Source organism: Alosa pseudoharengus, unplaced genomic scaffold (genome assembly GCF_046254945.1).
Source record: "Alosa pseudoharengus isolate Yale_2024_CS ecotype anadromous, Long Island Sound unplaced genomic scaffold, YU_APseudo_1.1 YU_APseudo_1.1_scf_9, whole genome shotgun sequence".
In the NCBI taxonomy this organism is placed as follows: Eukaryota; Metazoa; Chordata; class Actinopteri; order Clupeiformes; family Clupeidae; genus Alosa; species Alosa pseudoharengus.
In genome coordinates this window covers 24261703-24286852 of record NW_027468881.1, presented here as the reverse complement: position 1 = coordinate 24286852, position 25150 = coordinate 24261703, and the positions used below count along the sequence as shown (strand labels likewise).

Sequence of the window (25150 nt, the reverse complement as noted above, 5' to 3'; positions counted from 1 at the left end):
GGTGAATACATTTATTAATGTAACAATTTATCTCAGCTTATTGCTCTTCTACAACACTTTACTGTATGTTTTTAAACTGAAAATATTTTTGACCAGTAGGGGGCAACAAACATGTGGGTTCTGACCTCCCAATGCTTATCATTCAAACATTCACTGTTGTTAAAACGTATAAGGTTGTCTTTTTGCAAATAATGCAATGGTCCATAGTGTCCTCCATCTGCTTTATATTTCCCAAAATATTAAACCTACGCACACCATTTTTAGTCTCCAAGTTCCTGTTATTAGGCCTAGGTCATCATGTCGATTATGACACATGCATTTTTTTATTTATTTTTTATTTTTTATCTCTTGAAGTCCCCTAAGAAGCACTCGTGAAAGATTGAGTGGTCTTTTGGATATGTCATTGCCTGAAACAACAGCATCCATGGATGCATTTAGTTTGCTTTGTCATGTCTATCAAAACATGGCAAACATAACATTATGCAAGCAAGCATTATGCAAGACCAAGCTATTTCATATTAAAACTTATGATTCAATAGAATATCAATAGCTTACTCAACACATATATATGATGCCCTAAGCTCATCAAAGAAGCAATGATGTGAACATGTGAAACACAGTGAGAACAGACACTGACCATCACTCTAATGTGGCCACTTTTCTTAACTGCACACGTGTTTGTAAGTGTTATTGTAACAGACCGTGCTGACCATTTCAGTGGAGAACCACGCGAGAGTAAACAACAAAATGGAGACTAGCTTGTGTCCTGGTCTACCAAAAGGGTGCACAAGGAAGTGACACATAACAAACAAGTGAAGTGATAGATGGACTGAAGAACAAAGGAAAAGAAAATAAGGTATGAGATTGCATCAGTCGTCCCATTCATCATCGTCGTCATCCTCCACATCCTCATCCTCTCCTTCATCTGTATACAGACGAAAAAGACATTGATACAAATGTCATGGTATGTAGATTAAGCTGAATTAACATCTACTTTTTAGCAACTAGACCTGACAGAGGCTGTAAATATAAACTCCACAGGCCTAAGCTTGCATAGCGAACACGTACGTACAGTACTGTAGGTCAAATAGGCCCACGTGGCATTGAAGCACACCGGGTGACAGAAACCGCATGGCTGTTTTACACTAACCAAATCCTAAAACGGACTGCAGATAGATGCGACCCTTACTTGCTAAATCGTACATTCATTCAGCAGAGCTCGCCGAGCCTAACGACTTTATTGTTTATGTAGGTCAAATGAATGGCCCCCAAACCCTTTAATGTTACAGGAAATACAGACCAGCTAAACTATTTTTTACAGGAACTAACAGGGTCAAATGTGTAGTCTACACAAAAACCAATCTTTGCAGGGAGACATTTACACATTGGTCAAATACTTTTAATGTGTGTAAGTCTTTAAGCAAATGCTTTCACCTGTGTCTTAAGTCTCTTAAAGTATTATGAAGTTGTACATTGTTTTAAAAAGCAAGTAGGCCTATTCAAACCCAAAGACCTCAGCTTAGCTTTCAGGGAAAGGAGTTCATGACCACCTCTATGGTTCATACTGAACTGCATGACCACTACTTCACAATTGTGCCTCATTGTCTTGACTGGGTTTTGAATGGGACTCATTTCAGAGATATTTTATTCATGCAGATCAAATGAATGCCCTCCACACCTCTCACATAACCAGCAGGAATCACCATGACCGACTGATGACTTCACTGGCGGAATAAGTATTTAGAGATGTTTTGTTGGTGATTAAAATAAATAAATTAATTAATTAAATAAAAAATAAAAACTTTACATTAGTTTTAAAGTAGTTTGGAAGCATCATATAGTGTACTGAATTTATACGTTTTCATTCGTCTTGCTTATATTTCTGTCCAGCCCCTAGGATGAACTTGGGATGTACATGCCATTTTTTTTACTTCAAACATACCTGGAGACGCTTTACCTGAGGAGTAGATGACTGTCATCCTTCTACCTTACTGTCATTATTGACTGATCTCTAAACTAAGGAGTTTATGGAGATAGCAATGATACCAAAGTTTTACCTTGTTACCTTGTTATTATCATACCTAATTGTCATTATTGACTAATGTCTTAACTGAGGAGTTAATGGTGATAGGTGATTTTACTTTGAAATATTTGGAGACATTCTAGGCCTACCTAGGAGGGGCAGCTGTGGCCTACTGGTTAGGGGTTTGGGCTTGTAACCAAAGGGTTGTCGGTTCGATCCCTGACCAGTAGGGAAAATGTGGGTGGGGAAAGTGGTTGAGCACTGCTCTCCCATGCCCACATCCACGGCTGAAGTGCCCTTGAGCAAGGCACCTAACCCCTCACTGCTCCCTGAGTGCCGCTGTAGCAGGCAGCTCACTGCTCCGGGTTAGTGTGTGCTTCACCTCACTGTGTGTATACTGTGTGCTGTGTGTGTTTCACTAATGATAAATGCTGGGATCAAAAGAGTATTTATACTTATACTATACTGTAATACCTGAGTAGATGGCTTTGTTATTCTTCTACCTATCTGTCATCATTGACTGATGTCTTAACTAAGAAGTGAGTGGTGATAGCAGTATTTTAGACTGAAGTCTTACCTGAGGAGTGGATGACTTTGCTTCTCTTCTGCATGACCATCATGAGGGCCCCCACTATGCCCTCCCCAGAGTCCGCCGGGGGAGGGGGTGGCAGGTCGTTACTGTTGGGCACCTGGGGGAGGCAGACGTTAAACAGTTCATTTACCTCAGGCATCTTATTTGATCTACTTTACTTTTTAACTTAGTTTATCAGTTAATTGAGCTCAGGCGTCTCATCTATGTAACTCTTATTTCACCAGGCAAGGCATTAAGAGCAATTTTCTCTTTTTTTATGATGGCAGCCTGGCAAGTGGCAGGTATTTGAACATACTTGAGGGGAGAAGGGGAGAGAAGGAGAGGGATTAACATCATTGTGTGCTCCCAAGAAACCTGCATCTAAGTTAGTTGTGCTTTTAGGTTGTTGTTGGTGACGTTTGTTGGTATTCCTGAAAAAGGCATGCTGGGATGTGGCACAAGCCTGGCTGTACTGGACAGTAATTCACAGGTTTTGGATATGCATGGAAGGGAAGGGATTATGTGTGAAACTCATAGCCTGGGAGGACGGGTGGGTGAGTTGCTTGAACTTGAGAAAACCATGAGAACTGACTGTGACCCAGGGACTACTGTTCTGACAAAACCGCATAAAAGGACCACTATGAAACTATATAGCAAACCGAAATAGTGATTCCAAAGGTAGTGACATTAAAGTCAACAGTAAAAACCCTGCTCTGTGCTGTTTTAGGGGGGAGGGGGGTGACGCTAATGAGCACGTCCAGCTCAGATATGCATCAGAGGACTACAACAATACCACTTCCTCTTCCACTGCAAATCTTCAGCTCAGGTTACCATACGCACATAAGCCACACACGTACAGTACACCATACACAGCTACCTAAATAGCTAAGGTATAAATACACAGACACACATACAGTACTGCAGTCCTTGTAGCTCAGTAAGACTGTGTTTACATTCATTTTTAAAATGCATCTTTAGTGGTCCGATCAGAAGTGTAAACAATCACCAGGATACATTGTTGAGGTGGTCTGAGACTCAGGTGACCAAATATCTTTTGTTCTGTAAATGCTAATGTATTATTTTTGAAAATATTTTTTGGGGGCTTTTATGCCTTTAATTTGACTCGATAGGGTCAAATTAAAGGCCTAGGAGAGAGAGAGATGGGGTGGGATCGGGAAATGACCCACGTCAAACTCGGACCCCCGGACCTCGTGGATACATGGACCTGAACAGGGTACGGGCGCTGTAACCAGTTGTGCCACGGTACCCCCCACTAATGTGTTCTAATGTGTCCTGGACAATGGGAGTTCTAATGTGTTCTAATGTGTCCTGGATAATGGAAGTTCTAATGCGTTCTAATGTGTCCTGGACAATGGGAGTTCTAATGAATATGGCGTTGGCAGGAACGGCATCTAAACACAAGTGAACAGCAAGGTCTCGTGTGTAATACACATGTGTAAATGAAGATGTGCCTTGGCTGACCACTTGTGATTGGATCGCGCAAGATGCATTCTAAAAACAAATGTAGACATGCTCAAAGATAACCTTTGCATGAGTAATTGTTTAGGTTACAAGAGGTTCATTTTCAGTTCCTAAATATCTAATAACAGATATTACTACACAAACTCAACTCTGGCTGTGAAAGTGGGCCCACATAACCCTTTCCTGTAATTTCCCATGTCACACTGTGTGTTGACCGCACCCATGTGCAGTATAACCACATTGCCCAGTAGCCCAATGAATTAGAATCAGATCGTGCTTTATCAGAAAGGAGAATGAAGATAAGAAATGCATTCCCATGTGTAGCCTGTCCCGTATTAACCGCACAGCTGAATACATTTAGCGAAAACAATGTATAAACCTTACAGTAATAAATTATGGTAGTACTTGTGTATTTGGATAGCACAGGTCAGCAAGTTAAAGACACATTTTGAGGCCTTCATCTGGGCATTTGTGTAATAAGTCTAGATGTATGTGGCATGTGATAAGAGCAGCCAAAACTGAGTCTGGTGGGGGACAAAGGCTGTGTGAATGTGATATGTGCAGTTGCTGCCATGTGCAGTTATCAGCTGTTATCAAGTGTGTGTGTGTGTGTGTGTGTGTGTGTGTGTGTGTGTGTGTGTGTGTGTGTGTGTGTGTGTGTGTGTGTGTGTGTGTGTGTTTGTGTGTGTTTGTGTGTGTGTGTGTGTGTGTGAGTGTGTGTGTGTGTGTGCATGTCTGTGTGAGTGTGTGTGTGTGGTGTATGTGGGTGTGTTCACATGTCTGTGTGAGTTTGTGTGTGTGTGCGTGCATGCGTGTGTGTGTGCATGCATGCGCGTGTGTGCGTGTGTGCGTGTGTGTGTGTGTGTGTGTGTGTGTGTGTGTGTGTGTGGTGTGTATGCTCGAGAATGTATTCAGATTAAGGTCCATGTAAATATAACTAGCGAAAAATTGCATACATTGAACTAAAATTTAAAAAGCACTTGGTGGTGTTTGAGCGACCTTGTAAGTGACCTTACCGTCTTGAGCTTCCTCCCCAGCCGGATCTGGTCAAGCAGAGCCCCTCGTCCTCCCCCGCCCCCGTCGCCTTCGTCATCGCCCCCAGAGCTGGGTGGAGGGGGTGCCGGGCCAGCCCTCCCAGACGGCAGGGGTGGAGGTGGGGCGGATGTTTGGACCGGGACAGGGGGAGGAGGTGGAGGGGGAGGTGGCGCAGGGCCTCCCCTGTTAGGCTGTGGAGGGGTGGGGGGAGCAGCAGGGTGGGCATGGGACGGGGTCATGGGGGGACGAAGGGCGGAGGAAGGTGTGGGCGGGAGCGACTTGGTCGGGGGTGGGGGCACACGCGACATAGATGGGGGTCCAGCAGGATGTGACATAGGAGGAGGAGGTGGGCCAGGATGTGATGTCGTTGGGTGAGATGGGCGTGAGTGATGCTGAGGAGATGGGCGGGCGGAGGAGGGGGGTGGTGGAGGGAGGGACTCTCGACGCCCCGAGGCGAGGGGCACGGGGGGCAACGTGCCACGCCCTGGAGGAGGGGCAGGGCCACCCCTCGGAGAACCACCTCCTGGGACAGGGGGTAGAGGAGCGGAGCGACCGCGAGAGGGAGGTGGGGCTGGACCAGATGAGGGGGAGGAGCCAGGGATGGGAGGAAGGGGCCCTTGGCGGCCAGGAGGTGGAGGTGGAGCCGAACCTGTTCACAGCAGGAGATAAAGCCTTAGATAGCAACTCACATGGAAAGACTACCTAACATGAATACATGAAAAACTAACAAACAAATCCCAGTTATTATAGTATATTGAATATCATTGCTCAACCATGAAACACACTGATTTGACCAAATAAGTTAATCTGTTGAGCCTGTTGTGTTCATGTCCACATGCTTTGGTGTCGCTCATGTCCATGTCCATAAGTAGAGATTCTTCTTTACCTAGTTTCTCCATCTGTTGTCGTGAATTTGGGTCCTTCTTAAAGCCTAAATGTTACAACTATGTAGTGGCCTATATAGTGAATAAGAGGACCGATGTTCTGAGCACAGACTTTGTGTGTTAACATTTTTACCAAAGTTTCCCAGATGTCCATTGTGTCCACTCCTCACCTTGGTTGACCACCTGTTTGACCGCGTCCATGCCTCCTGCCTGCTCAATAACGTCGTAGATGAGCTGTGCTGTCTCTTCGTCCTTCAAGTCAGCCTCGGATATGCCAGCGGTGGACAGCAGCTTCTTTAGGTCTGGGTCCAGGTTATTAGGGTCCATGCCAACGTGAGACACATGCCTGAGGTGACCGAGAGACAAGCAGAGTGCACAGGAAGGAAGCAGTTGAAATAAGCAATATTGTTAAAATAAAGGCGTTCCCATGACAGTCAGGGAACTCAAACATACAATAAGCAGGATGTTTACATAGCTGTGTTATAGCGGGGTAGGGAACATGGTTGACAGTGACAGTACAGTACAGTTCAATGACAGTTTAACTCTATGGGAAATAAACACAGTGTCTCAGACCAAGCGATAAATGACTCATGCCAATCAGTGCATTCGTTTATGAGCCCAGAAGGGAGGGGTGTAATATCAGTAGCCAAATATCAACAACTTTCCTGTCAGAATCACAGGACTGCACCTTCAAGTGCCTGTCAGAACCAGGGGACTGATCCTTTAAAGGCACAGTCCTTCGATTCTGACAGAAACTTTAAAGTGCCTGAATGAAAATAGATAGATAGATAGATAGATAGATAGATAGATATACTTTATTGATCCCTAGGGCATTAAAATATGTGCAGCACAGGGACTGACCAACACTATCATCTTATTTCCACCCCCATGCACAGAGCCCTGGAGCAAAGTGCCAAGTCTAAAGTCTAACTAAGGCATGCTTAATAACTATGCAAAATCTATTTGCAAATCTAATACTGTAAGAAAGATTTTAAGCACAATCAATGGTGGGTCAGCTAAAAGCTGTCTTACGCCACATAATGTTGTTAGTTCATGCACAAGAACTTTGCTCACAGACTGACTTGGAATTTTGCCCAGCATTAAATTTGGGGCAGCCATGGCCTTTAGGGCTTTGGGCTTGAAACCAAAGGGTTGCCGGTTCGATCCCAGACCAGTGGGAAAAATGTGGGAAGTGGTTGAGCACTGCTCTCCCATGCCCACATCCACGGCTGAAGTGTCCTTGAGCAAGGCACCTAAGCCCTCACTGCTCCCCGAGCGCCACAGCAGCAAAGCAGCTCACTGCTCTGGGTTAGTGTGTGCTTCACCTCACTGTTTGCTCGTTGTGTGCTTCACCTCACTGTGTGTTCCCTGTGTGCTCTGTGAGTCTCACTAATTCACGGATGGGATAAATGCTGAGATAAATGCAAATTCATTGTATAAGCAAGTATACTTAACCTATACCTGATTAAAAAAATTAGGGCCCACAGTGTTCTCGCCATACTCACGTAAAGCCACTCGGAGCTCCGATGTCAGCCTTGGACAGTTTGGAGCTCTTCTTGGACTTGCTCTTCTTCTCCTTCTTCTCCTTCTTGCCCTTGGAGACAGCGGAAGCGGCGGGTACAGGCACGGAGCGGTACCGCGAGGCATGGATGTCTGGGTTCTGGATGTCAATGGTGGCCATGGGCATTTTGGCTGTAGGATAAACACATGACAGAATGACCACCTAAGACATAGGACAGGAAGACAATGTGTCCTCATAGAAAGGAGTCACAGAGAAACAAAATAATGTGAACAGTACCATTTTGGTTGGGTAGGGGTGGCAGTCCTCGATCTGAGTGATTGAGAGATAAAGAAGTTAGATGACTTAACTCTGCATCCTTGCTTCCTATATTGAACCTATGTTACCTGCTATGTTGATCTTGGTATTTGTAAGCTTAATTAATAGAGCACTAAAGTGTGACGTCACATTTCCGTAGCAAACAAATTTCTGTTCTACACAAACCAAATCAACAACGTGAAATACTAGGCCAGACCAAAGTTTTCTAAAAAAGGAACGTTTTCTTTTTTGCGTATTGATAAACAGTTTGCTTTTCCGATCATTGAAGCAATTATTGAGAATAGATTATCTTTATTTTTTTCTTTAAAAACTGAAACTAACGTTGTGTAAACCGCTGTCAACATGGTGCAGTGCTTCACTCCTGAATGCAATCATGTTTCGATCTGTAGTGATTTTATCCTCTTGAAATGGATTTATTCTCGTTTTCAAAGAAAGAACACAGCAAAGCAATAGAAAAACGCCATCTAGGTTCGGTTGTTTAGAACAAAAAATCTGGTTGCCTGGACAACGTAATGGCTTTGGTACTCTATAAAATTTAGATTTTCAGATTTAGTTTATTGTATAACATGTCAGAAAGTATCATAGAAACCTCAATGACGACTACAAAAGCAAACAATAAAATTCCATTTATTATTTAAAACATTAAAACTATTTACCATACTTTATGTTTAAATGTTGCTATTGTTAAATAACTTTGGGAGTAAAAGTAGATTGAATGGGTTGGACTTACTATTTTGACCAGGTGCTGGTGGCAAATCTCCACGTTCTAGAAAAAAAAGAGGATACCACAAGTTAGATGAGTGACACCATTACAGCTACATCTCAATGTATAGTATACGCCTGAAAGATTTTACCTGCATATGTCAATGTATGAATGATTCACTGCCTAATTATCTGAACATTGATCTCATGGCATGCCACAGGCTATCCAGGGTAAGCGAAGGCTTGGGGGTGGCGAGAGCCTCCCAGGATTACTGGCAGGGTAAGGGATACAAACCCTGATAACCAAACAGCAACAACAACAGGGTTCTATATGCAAATGAGGAATTCAGATATTCCCTTGAAGTTTATGTCTCCCTGGAGCACCTCTGGCACAATGGTGGCAGTTGGGAATTGAACCCACAATTGTGGCTACTGCATACCATGCTAACCGAGCTCCTTAAGGATACACTACCACCGCCCATTGAAGTCTGTGTGCCTTAACCACTGATTTGGTTTTTAGCAGCTTCACAACAACTCCTTTTTGAGTAACCTCAAAGATCCTTTTGTTCCAAAACCAAAATGGTACAAAAGTGTAGTGGTTTATCTACCCACACAACTTCTAAGTTGGCTTATTTACCCACAAAACCTTGAACTATCTTCTGTCTACTGTCTTGGTGTGCTTACCAACCTAGTTCTCTCACTTCTGCTACAGTTCTACTTTAACTTCTTCCTTTCAAAGGCTTCCTCAATTGCATCTTCAAAGGAAATCATTAACTTACTAAAGTCAGCCACCAAGTAAACAGCACTCAAATTCAATATCACATCTGGTCTGATTGTAGTCTTGGGGATAAATTCTAACATTTATAATTTTCCATTAAACACAATACACTGACTTGAAATAGCTCTCTGGTGTCAGCCAGCAGTCTCCAACCCTGCACTTTGTACCATTTGCCAGTAGTGTTTGTTGATGCCTGGCATCCACTTCATGGCTCTCTCACTCAAAAGAAATTCTACTGTTCCTGTCATCAACTGGCAAAGAGTTAACCTCATTCATTCCCTCATTCTCCACTTCAAGCTGTGGTGAGCATTCTGGCGCATAATGGCTGCCATGCATCACCCAGGTGGGTGCTACACATTGGTGGTGGTTAGTGAGGTTCCCCCTTCCCTGTGAAGCGCTATACATTGAGAGAAAGTGGAATAGAACATTATGTCCAATATTCCAATATGTGGTTTAATGTTCTGCATTTCTCATTAGTGGGTCACTTTGATACTAAAAGTATGATTCTATGTAATGACTGTATGATATCTGTACTGTCCCTGTGTATATTTGTGTGTGACTATGTTTAGAGATAAGCAGGAATATTATGACTATGGCATGGCTGCGTCAGTAGCTATCTGCTCCGGATTGCCAGGCTGCCACTAATCAGGGTCTGATTCAGTGTAGTCCACGTGAGATGGGATGACCAACGCCATCTCCTGTCAGCCTGGAAGGATACTTAAACTCTAACTATTTCCTTGTCTAGTTAGAGCAGCTGATGGATCTTTAGGTGAAGTCATGCTGTCTCTCCCTTGATGCGCATCATTGTAAATAAACTCTGTTCCTGATTTTTCATACTATTGGTCTGACTGGGTCTCTATTAAATCTATGGTATCAAAATTACCATCAACATGTAACATGTTGATGTTGTTGTTCAACTTGTTTATTCTCAAACACGGCAATGATTTAAAAACCTGATGACGTACTAAACCTGATGATCTAACTAACTTGCTGAATGCTCCACTTTACTTCTGCACACAGTATTGCTTAGGTGTTTGGCCACTTATGTTACATTAAAGCAATGTTTTTTGTTGTCCCTATAAAGAGAAAGACAATTCGTTCCTTTTAAGAGAAAGCAAAGGCTTAGGGCAAAGGTTAATACAATTGGAAATGTGTTGTTCTGGAGTATTGAATTAGTCAATTAAGGAGTTTTTTCTTTGGTTTGAAAAAGAGGAAAGACCCCTTTTGTTATCTTTGCTTTCTGTTCTTGTCTCAGTCTTTTTAAAGCACTGGGAAAGACGTTACCCATTTACTTTGGCCCAAGTTGGTGTGTTGGTAACACTTTAGTTTAGGGAACACAATATTAACCAATAATACATTAGTCATATGTGTATATGCCACACATTTATTAGGTACTTATTCAATAATTTCTTATTCGTAATCAATAGGTAATTTATCCTTGGTAAATTCTTAATAAACAGCTAGTTAATCTTTGCCCAAGGTTACTGATATATAATATTGATCAAAATAGAAACTTTATAGCCTTGTCTCAATATGTTACTATTCTGTCACAATGACAATAAAGTTGAATCTAATCTAATTTACCAAGGATTTACCAAGAATGAATGATCTATTGATGAAGAATAAGAAATGATTCAATAAAGACCCAATAAATGTCCAATGATGCTTAATACAGACCTTGTTGAGCACTAGTACATATACGATTGTTAACATGTGTTCCCTAAAATAAAGCTCGCTCTCTCTCTCTCTCTCAGAGTGACTGCACTCTCTGACCTTGTCTGTGTTTCCTCTGAGAGATCTTGTCATCAACATGGTTGTAGAAACTCTCGGCCTCCTGCAGATTGGCGAAATTCAAGCCCACCTGACACACCTGTGAGGAGACAGAGCCATGTTCACACGTCATGATTCCACAACCACACTAGTATCATCACTGTTAACTGATACAAAATGTGGGCTATTTAATTTGACTTATTCAGTACTTTGTCCAGAAGTTAAGAATCTATGCTCGTAAGAGAAAGCACTGCTGTATACTGTATTTTTTATAATGCATGTCTGCACTGTGATCATTCAGTGTTTACAGGCATCATGTCAAAGAAAGAAAAGTGTAACATACTGTAAAAAGATACAGGGTCAATAAATGCAGTCATCAGAAAACTTACAGTAACAATGACAATACTTACATCTCCAGCAAAGGTGTGAAAGTGTGGCCGTGTCCGACGGTAAGACATCTGGTCAAACACTTCCTGTTCCCAGAGCTGCTTTCCTGTCTGAGTAACACAAGACTGTCATTCTAACTCCAGCTCCAGAATCATGGCATTCTAACGGTGTCTCCAGAATCATGTCATTCTAACTCTGTCTCCAGAATCATGGCATTCTAAAGAGCTTTTCACACCAAGAATGATAACTATAACAATAACAACAAAGAAGAATCTTTCTTGCTATGAATATGCATATAAATGACAATGTCCACACAATAACTATAACGATAACGCCATGAAGAAGAATATTATTGGAGATCACTTTTTGAGCGATTTTGAAAAACGATAAAGAGCTGAAATCCAATCAGAATCCATAGCTATCACATTCATCAACATGAGGAGAGACTTCCCTTGTCGTGGTCAGTGTGGACGGTGTTATCGTTAAAGTTATGATCTCGTTATCGTTAAAGTTATCGTTATAGTGATCTTTATAGTTATCGTTATAGTGATCTTTATAGTTATTGTTAAAGTTATCTTTATAGTTATCGTTATAGTTATCTCGTTCCTAGTGTAAACGGCCCTTAACTCCAGCTCCAGAATCATGTCAGTCCAACTCTGGCCCCAGAATCAGAGGAGATCAGGGAAGAATGCTGTTGTGAAATGGTAACACCAAGGGCAAAGTGTCCCCTTCTAAATGGATATTGAGTATATTGTGCGAAATAAGCAGGGATGTGGAATTTATGTGTGTTTGTGATATGGATCAAACCCTGCCCTGATGTCCCCACAATCCCAAAAAATATCCCTATAACTGCCTAACTGTTTGGATTGAGTGTACAGTACCTTGGTTAATAATGTTAGCTATCAGCTATCAAGTTAATTTGTGTATGTGAAACTTTGCCCGTGGTTTATTAAGAAAACCTCTGGGAGGTTTTGATAAACTGAATTATGCTTCCTCTTATCTAAATGCAGTGTGATAGTTGTGTGAGTGTTGCAGTGTGAGAGTTGTGTGAGTGTTGATTTTAAGTCAGTCAAAATGGAACCTCATTGTCATTCAGACCACAATGGCTGCATGGCAGAACAAAAGTTTATTTCTCCTATCTCTATGTGCAGTTACATACTAGACATTACTAGACATAACATAAACAATAGGCTGAAATAGACAAACTCAGACATCGTAGGCCTAATGTCCACACGCTTGCTTGCTGCGCTAGCCTGGTGCTGGTACCTTGATGTCGAAGAGACGTAGGAAGTAGGAACGCTGCGGGTTGTCCTTGATGAAGCACAGCACGCCAGTGTACTGCAGGCTCCAGCTGCCGGGGCTATTGGGCAGAGCCATGAAGAGCTGGGCCACCGTGGTGGACAGGGACTGAGAGAAGGGGGTGGGGGAGAGAGCACAGCCACAGAGTCACTTCTAACTCCTCAAACTCACGCTCAAGATCACCCTTCGTCTCTTGCTTATTTATAATGATTCATTGTGTTTTTGTTGTTGTTTTTACGTATTCATGTTTGTTGTTTTGTTTTCTTTTTAAGTCTTTTAAACTCCTATTTATGCATGAGCGGGCCTTATAGCTAGTGACCACAGCAAAAGAGGGCCCATGAGACAGGCTGTGAGGATCGTTTCACATGGAATGCTTGTATATGACAGCTGTAGAATGTCTGGATTTTCATATATTTTAATGAAGACACGTGTCTTATGCAGGCAGTGTGAATACCCTAATTTGTTAACACGGGCTACGAAACATCAGAAGGGGCAGTATTTTAATTATATATTTTAAATATGTATTTAATTGCTTTAGCGTATTTTGTCATTTGTATTTTGCAGGATTGGAACAAATCTAATGTAGTTTGTAACAAAATACTTTGAGGGATTGTATTTAGAGTATTTCCAATACTTAAATACTTAAAGCGATGGTTCGGAGTAATTTCATCCTAGAGTCCTTTGCACCATGACCCCGAGCCAAACACCCTCCCAGAACCTGTTTTCCCTTCCCTCGCTGTCAGAAACGAATGACTTTCTGCAGGCGCTTATGGAACCTGCAGAGTATCTCGTAAATTACCCCACTAATAATGCCCAGAATGGTACGAAACTTCTACAGTAGTATGTTCTTTACTCATAAAACGAGGCATTGAAAAGTTTGTAAGTACACCAGGAGTTTATTTAAATAACACATGCCTGATGGATTCTACTCTCTGCTACTACTACCGCTGCGTCAGCGTTACTTCTGTGATTTGGGAAAAGCCCGTAAAAGTCCTGGCAGGAAGCATGCATAAGGATGTAGATCCAGGAATGCACTAATATTTTGTTCGTAGTACCAGTTTGCAACAATTATTAGTTAACACTAAGTTGTAAACACTTCGGAATATGTAAAAATATGTAAAATATTAAAAACTGGATATACCAAAAAACTTTGATGTAATCACTTCCTGCCAGAACTTTTACGGGCTTTTCCCAAATCACTGAAGTAACGTCAACGAAGCGGTAGATAGCAGCAGAGTAGAAGCTATCAGGCAAGTATTATTTAAATAAACTCCTGGTGTACTTCTAATGCCTCGTTTTATGAGTAAAAAACATAGTTGTACTACTGTAGACGTTTTAGTACCATTCTGGGAATTATTAGTGGGGTAATTTATGAGATACTAAGTTGGTTCCATTAGCACCTGCAGAAAGTCATTCGTTTCTGACAGCGCTACTCGACCAGGGTTAGATCAAGGGAAAACAGGTTCTGGGAGGGTGTTTGGCTCGGGGTCATGGTGCAAAGGACCCTAGAGTGAAATTACTCCGAACCATCGCTTTAAGAAAAATCTGTAATTTTTCTCTAATAAGCCAAAATGTCATCACTCAGACTACTATGCTTATCATAGTCCGGGAGCCCAAGGCCAGAATCTTGGTGAACCTGGTTTTGTCGGTTAAAGTTTTTTTTTCTTTGCTGTTTATTGTTGCCTAGGGGTTACTCCATAAGAATAGGGTGGGTGCCCGATGATATCCCTTGGGCAAATCCCTATATTCAGCTCTAAATTTGACCTAAGTAGTGATTTGTCCATAAAAATACTAATTTCATTACCCTGTTGGAAGGAAACCCATCATTCCTTTTTCATGCAGTAGTATGCCACATTGTGACCAACTTCCAATTTTTCTCTTTAACAATCCCCTTTGGACATGTCTGAAGTTGGAAAAAATTAAAAGAAAAGTCAACTGAGGGAGCCAAAATGGTCAACATGGGTAAATCCATTTTTGTGTGTGTGCACCCTGTAGACCAGTGTTTCCCAAAGTCTGGGTCGCGACCCACGGGTGGGTCGCAGGAGATTTTATTTGGGTCGCCAGCACAATTTATGTTGTGTTATAGGACTAACTGATACCATTTGTCATTTGATACCAGGAAAGCTAACAGTTTTCTATTAGGATATAGATTGTTAACTACCATAGTCACGGTTTTGTCATAAAAGCTCATGAAACTGGCGCATGAAACTGGGGGACGAACGCATCGCAGAGGGGGTGCCAGCATGGATATCTACCTCTCAAAATGAAACCGTTCTGTGGGGCGCCTGCCATGTACCTCGCAGTTGCAAACTGCAAGGGACATGAATCCGCCTATTTGCACGAACATTAGTAGATACCATTTCCTCAACTTTACCGATTAAAATCTAGTGACCGTGCTGTCAACTAAAGCAGACATCCATAGACCGGACATAAGGCCATTCAACTTGCATACAGTTTCGATTGCAGAGGCAATCTTTAAAGTTAATAGCAACCTCCTCACATTTAGTCCAGTAATTTTAAGCCAAAATAGGGGTCAAGGTTGAACAAATTGCAACACAAACAAACTTAACTGATTTTGAATCCTCAATATGTCCTGAGTAAGGGAAAAAAAGCCCCGAAGAATCCCGATAGGGGAAAGTTTCGAAAAAGACCCAAATATACCCTATTCATGCGCCTATACCATGGGCAACATACGGCCCACGGGCCACATACGGCCCGTGGGCTTTCCCTGACCGGCCCGCGTTAGGTCCGTGAAAGTAAAAGATAATAGTCAAGAGCCTAGCATAGAGATAATGCATGCAAATCAATATCGTTGTTTTTATTTTGAAAGCGACTGCTATTTGTACGCCCATACATTTGTGCGTGGATGCATACGACGTAAACACCCTCACTGATGTGCTGGTGAATAGAATTTATGCTTCTGCGTCGACACAATGCAGTTACCTTTACGTCGGCGTAAACCTTTCAAAGTTTTGTGTCTCTTGTCTGCGTCGCTCACCACCGCAAAGGTTGTTAGAACGAACTCCTACTGCTGCTCGTTGGCGATACGAAGTTTTCATTTCAAAACGTTACTGGCAGATAGACAGTTTACAATCGGATAACCCCGTAATTGTAACCAAAATATGTCTGAGTTTATTTGCAAAGCTTATGTTAGCGAACTAGTATGATGCTACTACCCACAGGTTGCTTGAAGCAGCCGGCTCAACACACAGAGCGAGTTGACCAATCACAGTTATGTGCATAAAGTTAAAGCAAAAACATAGCCTACATTTTTAAAATAGTTTTCTTTGTGCATGTTGATTAACTAATGACAGTCTACTATTGTCTGCTCCACATTTCCGTAGTCTAATTCTGCATAGAGTTAATTTAATGATGGTAATGATTTAATGATGAAATATTGCTGAGTGTTGATGAAATGGTGGCACAGGCCTATCGGTTGTACTGACCCCTTCACATTTTCATGACCTAGCCTAATTATATAGATATTGTAGTAGCCTACTTTTTTATATAAGTCTTTGAAAACTGAAAAAAATGTCAATGTCAAAAAATCATTTTCGAGAATGAGGATTAAATACTGGACATAGATTAAATATTGCTGTTTTTCCTTTGTCTCCCTCACATTTTCATCTGTTGTTACGACTAGTAAACAAAACCATATGATTTACTTAATGTTATACAAGAACAGAATAGAATTGAACAGAATTGAGTTCAGACTTGAGTTCGGTATTTTGAGTCCGGCCCTCCTCAACAGTCCCAGTTTGTCATGTGGCCCCTTGGGGAAATTAGTTGCCCACCCCTGGCCTATACAGTATTTTTCTCACGTGAATAGGGGAAAAAAATTAACCTTCACATATCACCATGAAAATTACTGAGTTGATTACTTACATCAAGACAAACAAAAAATGTATTATACGTTTTTTGAAATTGTTTGTTAACATGGGCAAACAGGGCATAATGTAATTACGTATAGTTAATTTGTATAAATACCACAACGGAGCTAATAGTCCAGGCAAAGGTCTGACCCAAAACTAATTGCAACAGAATTTATTTTCACATTATTATATTTCAATTGCTGATCTTTACACCATAGTAAAAGACCATGAAAATCCAGTTGGTGGAAATATGTTTTATGCATTATTCTTCATCAAATACTGACAAAACTGTAATTAGAATGTTGTAGAATACACATTCTAAAGAATATCTGACCCCATCTAACTTAACATGGAATTTTAGTATCTTGCATTGTTGAAGAACATTCTTTTATTTTCAAAGAGTGAATTCCTTTGGCTTATTTCAGACTGGTTTGTTGCAAAATTGGTGTCTATTTTTACATTGTGGCCCTTTGAATCAATGGAAATGGTTGTTGAATCTTTAAATAGAGCCAAGTGGGTTTTTGCATGTAAGTGTTCCACAATGTGTAAACTGCACAAACACATAGTTAGGCATTATTCAGCCTAGGAAAGTGGTTTTGGTGTTTACGTAATCTGATTTAGAGGTCACTGAAACATACAGTATATCACACTAAAATATCAGTCCATCATTTTGCAAGTCTTATAGTAATTGACCTCTAGCCCAGGGGTTGACTGATATACTGTCTGTCCAATCAGAGGGGCCTGTATGATGCCCCTTTACTTTGCACAAGTTTTGTGTAAAACAATAATCGGACAGCACAGTATGTTTATGTTAGTCATTGCAGGACAATTGTGAAGGCAAAGTTGAAGATGGACATGATCATGTCCTAATTCGACAGAAGGGTGCAGATGGGATAACTGCAGTTAGCCTCCAAAAAGGTGACTCTATTGTTGTGACATCTGGCAAAAATGCTATACTAATAAATATAGTTTAAGATTAATAATTAACAATGCATGCCTATGCATGGGTCATGGTTTTACCAAAGTCATAGACCAGTCAAAACTATACATATTCTAAAAGTATATGCACTGTACATGAAATATAGCATCAATCAAATTATGTCCCATCTTCCTCCATACCATGCATAACACATACTCCTCTATTCTGTATAGGCGAATCAAGTGAACAGCTGATACATTTTGGCCTGCACTATTAAGGGAAACAAATTAAACACCCTAAACTATATATTTTCTGAAAGCATATACCCTCCGAAGGAGATATAACACCATTTAAGATATTTCCCATCTTCCTCTATGCCATGCACAATACATTGCCCTCTATTCTGTAAAGGCGAATCTAGTGTAAAGTGGATACATTTTGGCCTATACTGTTCAGGGAAAACAAATGAAACACCATAAACCATATATTTTCTATAAGCATATACCCTCTAGAGGAGATATAACACCATTTAAGACATTTCCCATCTTCCTCTATGCCATGCACAATACATTGCCCTCTATTCTGTAAAGGCGAATCTAGTGTAAAGTGGATACATTTTGGCCTATACTGTCCAGGGAAAACACATTAAACACCATAAACTAGATATTTTCTATAAGCATATACCCTCTAGAGGAGATATAACACCATTTAAGACATTTCCCATCTTCCTCTGTGCCATGCACAATACATTGCCCTCTATTCTGTAAAGGTGAATCTAGTGTAAAGTGGATACATTTTGGCCTATACTGTCCAGAGAAAACAAATTAAACACCATAAACTATATATTTTCTATAAGCAAATACCCTCTAGATGAGATATAATCCCAGTTAAGACATGTATTATCTTCCTCCATGCCTTGGACAATTTGTTTGTCAAATGTTGCAATTAGTTTTGGGTCACTATACATTAGCTATACATAATTACATTATGCCCGGTTTGCCCATGTTAACAAACAATTTAAAAAAACTTATAATACATTTTTTGTTTGTCTTGATGTAAGTAATCAACTCAGTAATTTTCATGGTGATATGTGAAGGTTAATTTTTTCCCCCTATTTGCATGAGAAAAATACTGGCGCATGAATAGGGTATATTTAGGTCTTTTTTTCAACTTTCCCCTATTGGGATTCTTCAGGGCTTTTTTTCCCTTACTCAGGACATATTGAGGATACAAAATCAGTTAAGTTTGCTTGTGTTGCAATTTGTTCAACCCTTTCTCCTAAAATGACTGGACTAATTCTTATTTCTGATTTAAAATGCACAACAGTGCATTATGCATTATGCATAAAATGCACAACAGTGCATTTTAAACACTATTCCTCTCGTTTTCTACCTCGCTAACTCCAAAGTAAAGGCGCATTCTTCCGGCTATTGCGCAAAAGCCTCTTGTTCTGATATAACGACTATACAATAAATATAATACAACAATACAATATAACGACTTGGGTTATTTGCTGTTTACATTGGAATTGACGTCCACAGTGTTATGGACCCATTTGTCTGCAAACGCAACGTAGCCTACAACATTTCCAACTTTTCACGCTGATGGTGCTCAAAATGCAACGCAACCGTGTTCAAAGCAGGGATCCTATAGCAATGTATGGTTGGGGGAGGCGGAGGCATAGAAAAGTTGGAGAACCTGTGGCCTAAAACAATATTGGTGGTTGCAGGGTAGATTTGAAGTAAAATGGGTCGCGATGGTCTGTCATTTTTAAAAAGTGGGGCGCCAGAAAAAAAGTTTGGGAAACACTGCTGTAGACAACTTAAAAGCATTATATCTGTCTCATCTGTTTCATCATCCCCTTAAAGGAACACGCCACCCAATGTCAGTAGTAATATATGTTCTTACCTTAACTTTCACGAGTTGAGACATAACTCTCCCGTGTCGGTACGTGCACTCAAACGCTCTGGTGCGCTGTGCGAATGTGTTAGCATGTTGCTATGCTAGCGGGCTCATACGTAGCCAGACGTAGAAGTAATCAAAAACATCCACGTTTTCCCGACTTAAATACAGTTACACGAGTAGTTGATTAAAATGTCTAAAATGTAATTAACTTTAGGAGCTTGAATTGTCAGGTGTGTCAAGTGCTACAAGACTAAAATGAAAACGATACAGGTAAGATACTGAGGGAGAACATTAGGACATACTGTACCTTTGACCCCATATACTGTACCTTTGACCCCATGACCTTGAGTACCTAATCGCTGATGTGCAGGACAGCATTAAAAACACTTAATGGACTTAATGGACAAAAAGAAAAATGCAGGAAATGGTTAGCCCAGTACTACATTCATTGGTTAGCCCCAATGTACAGAATTAATAGCCCTCTGCCAGCCAATCAGAAAATAGTATTCCGTGTCTTTTGGGATACGTTTTCAATAATATGCCTTTCTTTTAATAGTTGATATACCATGATTATTGTGTGGGTATTCTTGTATTTTCAAATTATTAATTACTTGTATTTTAATTAAATGCATTTTTCACATCAGTATTTTGTATTTTATTTTGTTACATTTTATGAGCCAGTATTTGTAGTTTGTAACTAAACTATTTGTAAATAGTTTTTGATATATTTGTGCCCACCTCTACCGAAACCACAATGCTCTGCAGCCATGATGCATATGTAACCCATTCATTGTGAAACATGCCTAAAAGCTTGGTGCACACCATCTGCATCGCATGCACATGATGGTTGTGTTATTCCAGATTACAGGTAAGGGCGTACACACTGCCTGTGAGAGACTGTGCGGCCACTGTGGAGCCTATTTTTCTCAAGTGAGCTAAGCATGAGGTAGGCACTTCTTATTAACCAACCAATAGATACTGAATTTTTGATATTGATAAATTGATTGTCATACTGAGGCTGCAATAGGGATGGGGGACATGTGTTACATTCATAGAAGAAGGAAAAGTGCATGTAACGCACACCAAAGATTCTTTTGTGAGGTGCAGGCCACTGGTAGAAAGATCAATGATAGTGAAGTGTCGCACACTCTGGCTCCACATGAAAAGGTTTATTAGGCAATGACGAGGCCAAGAACTAGGCAAAGAACAATTTTTTTGCTTTTCTTTCTCTGAACGAGGATATACACAAAAACCATGAGTGTTTTCTGCTTACAGTTTATCACCTTTTCACCCTGCCCAGACTGTCTTCTGCTTTCTGAGGATTTCTGGTGCACTGCTCACTAAAGTGAGAGTGACTGTGCACTCCATTATGCCAACGTGCTAACTTTTGTCCGCTGCCGTTCGTTAAAGATTTTTTGCTTTCTTCTGACAGGCTCTGGTCTGGCCCTGTGCTCTGGTCATCTGCCTGTTGCACCAGTTTGACGTGGTCACCTGATGAATGTGTGACACTGATAAAGGGGGCATGATAAAACTGATAGGGTGTGCAGTGGTGATTCTGCAGTGCACTTCCTGTGGCAGGCATCAGAGCAAACAGAGCTGAGGTGGGGTCAGGGGGGTGGGGGGGGCTGAGGTCTTATTAGTTAAAAAACCACATCACTCACATCACAACCCAGTTACAGACACAGACACAAACAAAGGTGCATTATGCAACTGAACAGAAAACTCGCTTTGGTTTGACAGCATCAGATGTTGTAAATACACATAGAACTGGGCCGAGCTCTTCAATACCAGCGATACTCAGGGGCCAAGTCCTGTCCAACAACACTATCTGGGCAGAAACATGAGGTCTACCACCATGACAAAGGAGATGAGAAATGCATAGCATGGTTGAGCTTAAAATGACAAGCATCACTAAATTTAAAATGACAGGATGTGGCTGTCACCTTCTTCTCCTCATGCTGCACTGGCCCAGTGAAACTCTTGCAGTCATTTTGAAGTGCAATTTGCACTTCACATACGGTAGTGGCACCTTCCTCCACAACAACAACCAAACAACCAAAATGGAGGTTTGACTGTGATGGTTGTCTGATGCAAAGAGAGGGCCATTTCCCATCAGAAAATAAACTTAAGCAGAACTTTTTGGCAATGTCTGTATTCATCATTCATTGTCAAGGATGTTTACAGATGTTTGTTCAAAATGCTGATGCGTGTTTCAGTTCGGGTTGACCGTTATCTAGGCGCTAAATAACCCTTCCGATGACACCTGATTGTGACTGTTAGAGATTGTAGTGATGAAAATGCTCTTAGTGTACCTGTGTGTTCTACTTGATCAGATTATTTATGAAAAATAAGAAATGTACATACACATGTAATAAAATATTTCCCCACTTCAAAAATGCTCTTAGTGTACCTGTGTGTTCTACTTGATCAGATTATTTATGAAAAATAAGAAATGTACATACACAAGTAATAAAATATTTCCCCACTTCAAAAAGTCATGGTTGGATAGTCCATGGATGTGCAAATGCTTGAACGTAATAGTGAATGCTCGTATAAAATCGCTGAAACCTCATTTCCATTCTGAGCATCACAGAACAGCACAGCATTACACTCTTCAGAAGCTCACTGTGGCTGTTTTATACTGGTCTTAAACTTTAAACGTGTCAAATTGTATGTCATCACAAGTGAACATAGGCCTCTACTACCCTGAACTCTCCCTTGGTATATGTTCTCAACTGTTTTTTGGATATATTCTAAATCTAAAAATATATTCTATCTTCTATTTAGATATAACCACAGTGACATTTTTGGGTGATAGAATTATATGAGTGACCATGTAGTAATAGCAACACATTATTTGCCCCAGAAGGGCAATTATTTTGCAGATGTAGCATGCAAGGTTACACACACACACATAAACACACACACACACACACACGCTTCCACAAGATAAGTCAAAACACAGAATTAAAATAAGTCGAAGCACAGAATTAAAAATAATAAATAGAACAAGAAGTGTATGGGGCAGAGGGTTATCTCCGTGTCCTAGAGTTCAGTAACTGAACAGCAGATGGTATGAAGGAGTGTTTGTATCTGTTGGTTCGGGCTAATGGATATTTAAAACGGGAACCAGAGGGGAAGATCTCAAATGTGTGCTGTGGACTGCTTCTGACCTCTGTCATGCTGTAACACTTGCACAGTTTGTAGCCCGATGCCAAAAGGAGGCTCATTTGCTGGGTGTTATGGCACTGAGAGCCACAGGAGCAGACCGGCAGGGCCAGTTTAACCTAACGTTTTGTACATTTACAGATCGTGGGGCCAGTTTAACCTAACGTTTTGTACATTTACAGATCGCGGGGCCAGTTTAACCTAACGTTTTGTACATTTACAGATCGTGGGGCCAGTTTAACCTAACGTTTTGTACATTTACAGATCGCGGGGCGAGTTTAACCTAACGTTTTGTATATTTACAGATCGTGGGGCCAGTTTAACCTAACGTTTTGTACATTTACAGATCGTGGGGCCAGTTTAACCTAACGTACATTAACAGATCGCGGGGCTAGTTTAACCTAACATTTGTACATTTTTAGATTGTGGGGCCAGTTTAAGTATATAGTATAAGTATATATACTCTTTTGATCCCGTGAGGGAAATTTGGTCTCTGCATTTAACCCAATCCGTGAATTAGTGAAACACACTCAGCACACAGTGAACACACAGTGAGGTGAAGCACACACTAATCCCAGCGCAGTGAGCTGCCTGCAACAACAGCGGCGCTCGGGGAGCAGTGAGGGGTTAGGTGCCTTGCTCAACGTTTAACCTAACGTTTGTACATTTATAGATTGTAGGGCAAGTTTAACCTAACGTTTTGCACATTTATAGATTGTAGGGCAAGTTTTACCCTAACATTTTGCGCGTTTATAGATTGTAGGGCAAGTTTAACCTAACATTTTGTAAATTTACAGACTGAATGTTAACTCAGTTATTATCACATCACTTCACCATATTTACTGATTGCAACAAGAGAGGACTGAATTAAGAAGCCTGATGGCTGGTCATTTACAATTACATTTGGGAACACTTTATTTGGATAGCACACCTACAGAGACTTAACAGAGGGTTTGCTTGAAACTCAAGCTCAGTCTTTATTTTACTGTAACATCACCTTAACCAAATCCTGCACCTAACCTTAATCATAAATCAAAGTAGTTGAATATAATTGACGTAGAAGTAGATAGTCGACAGGATAACATCCAGAAAAAGAGTGACCACATTCACTTCTAGTTTTACATAGACATGAGGTTATCAGGTATCACACATGTTCGTCCCTTTTCTGACTCACCACACAGCGTCGGCCCAGCAGTTCCTGCAGCTGGTCCTGCTCCTGTGGAGTGAGCAGTGTGCTGGGCAAACTCTCCACCGCCGCCTGGCTCTTAGCTTTGGACTTACGATTCATCCTCCTCTGCACTGGCACCTCCACCTGCTGCCAATAGGTCACTTTCACCAAACTGTGGTCAGGTGAGAAAGAAGCTCTGTGTCTCTTCTCTCTCCGTCTTTCTCTCTGTCTTTTGTCTGTCTTTTGTTGCTGTTAGATTCTCTTTCTCTCTCTCTCTCTGTCTCACTCTCTCTCTCTCACACACACACACAGTTTCTGTCTGACTGTAGAGGGCCCTGGTTTGAGTAGACTCCAGGAGGGTTTCTCTTCCTAATTCTATGTGTTAGCATCAGCACACAAAAACAGCGAACAGGAAGTGACCAACCACAGCTACTTCTCTCGCCTTTCTGTTACACTCTGTTTTTTCATCATTCACAGCTAAAGTGTCACTTCTTTTTTCATACCAGAAAGCCCCCTGTGTGTACACAACATATTTCTCTTTCAGCTTTCTCTCTCTGTCAGTTTCTTGTAGCTGACTGAGCACACACCTGAATCTGAAATTTGCTGTTAGATATCCTTTTTGCAAAACATTATGAGGAAATATAAGGTGCTATGTGAGTTTTTTTTGTTTGTTTGTTTGAAACATTCAAAAATTACCTAGCAATAACAACAGAGTGGGAAGAAAAACTGCAATGTCAAAAACTGCAAAATTGTCTATGCTCTGCATTGTACACTGCTGTTCAGAAGTGTGGGGTCACTTAGAAATTTCCATTCCAGTCCATTACAGAATACCAGCTGAGAGCAGTTGCATTGTTTTCTTAACAAGGGCAGCAGTTTTCAGATTACATTATGTGCTTACATAATTGCAAAAGGGTTCTCCATTGTTTTGTCAGTCAGCCTTTTAAAATGATATCAGATTAGTAAACAGAATGTGCCTTTGGAACATTGGATGAATGGTTGCTGATAATGGGCATTGTAGATATTGCATTACAGTTTTTCTCAGTCGCTTTGGTGCTTTTTGCAGATCAGAATGAAAATTCTCATAACTATTAGTTCAACCTTCACAACATTTAGTCATTTGTGCACATCATAGTAGCAAATTCTCCTTCCTCTGAACAAATTGAAAATGCTTTTGGACATGTATCAGTTGCTTTCATACAATTCTCTGCTGTTTTTTAACATTATCATTTGCTTATGTCATGTCAGTCAAAATGAACTATACTTATGGATACTGAATAGTCGTTCCCTATAAAACTAATAGTCTTAATTTCATTGCTTGAGTCATTACATACAAAATTGTTGAACAAGTTA

General features: G+C 40.8%; 1 protein-coding gene across 1 annotated transcript; it reads right to left on the bottom strand.

Annotated features, from left to right (window-relative positions):
* Positions 1-6: 6 nt before the first annotated feature.
* On the bottom strand, positions 7-24185 carry LOC143115072 (actin nucleation-promoting factor WAS-like). The gene is made up of 11 exons (XM_076276936.1): positions 23807-24185; positions 12736-12876; positions 11493-11579; positions 11086-11182; positions 8563-8598; positions 7794-7826; positions 7501-7687; positions 6166-6341; positions 5093-5760; positions 2601-2712; positions 7-925 (listed from the first exon to the last, which is right to left on the bottom strand). The coding sequence occupies exons 1-11, from the start codon at positions 23918-23920 to the stop codon at positions 870-872; spliced, it is 1707 nt and encodes a 568-aa protein (XP_076133051.1). The 5' UTR covers positions 23921-24185; the 3' UTR covers positions 7-869.
* Positions 24186-25150: the final 965 nt, after the last annotated feature.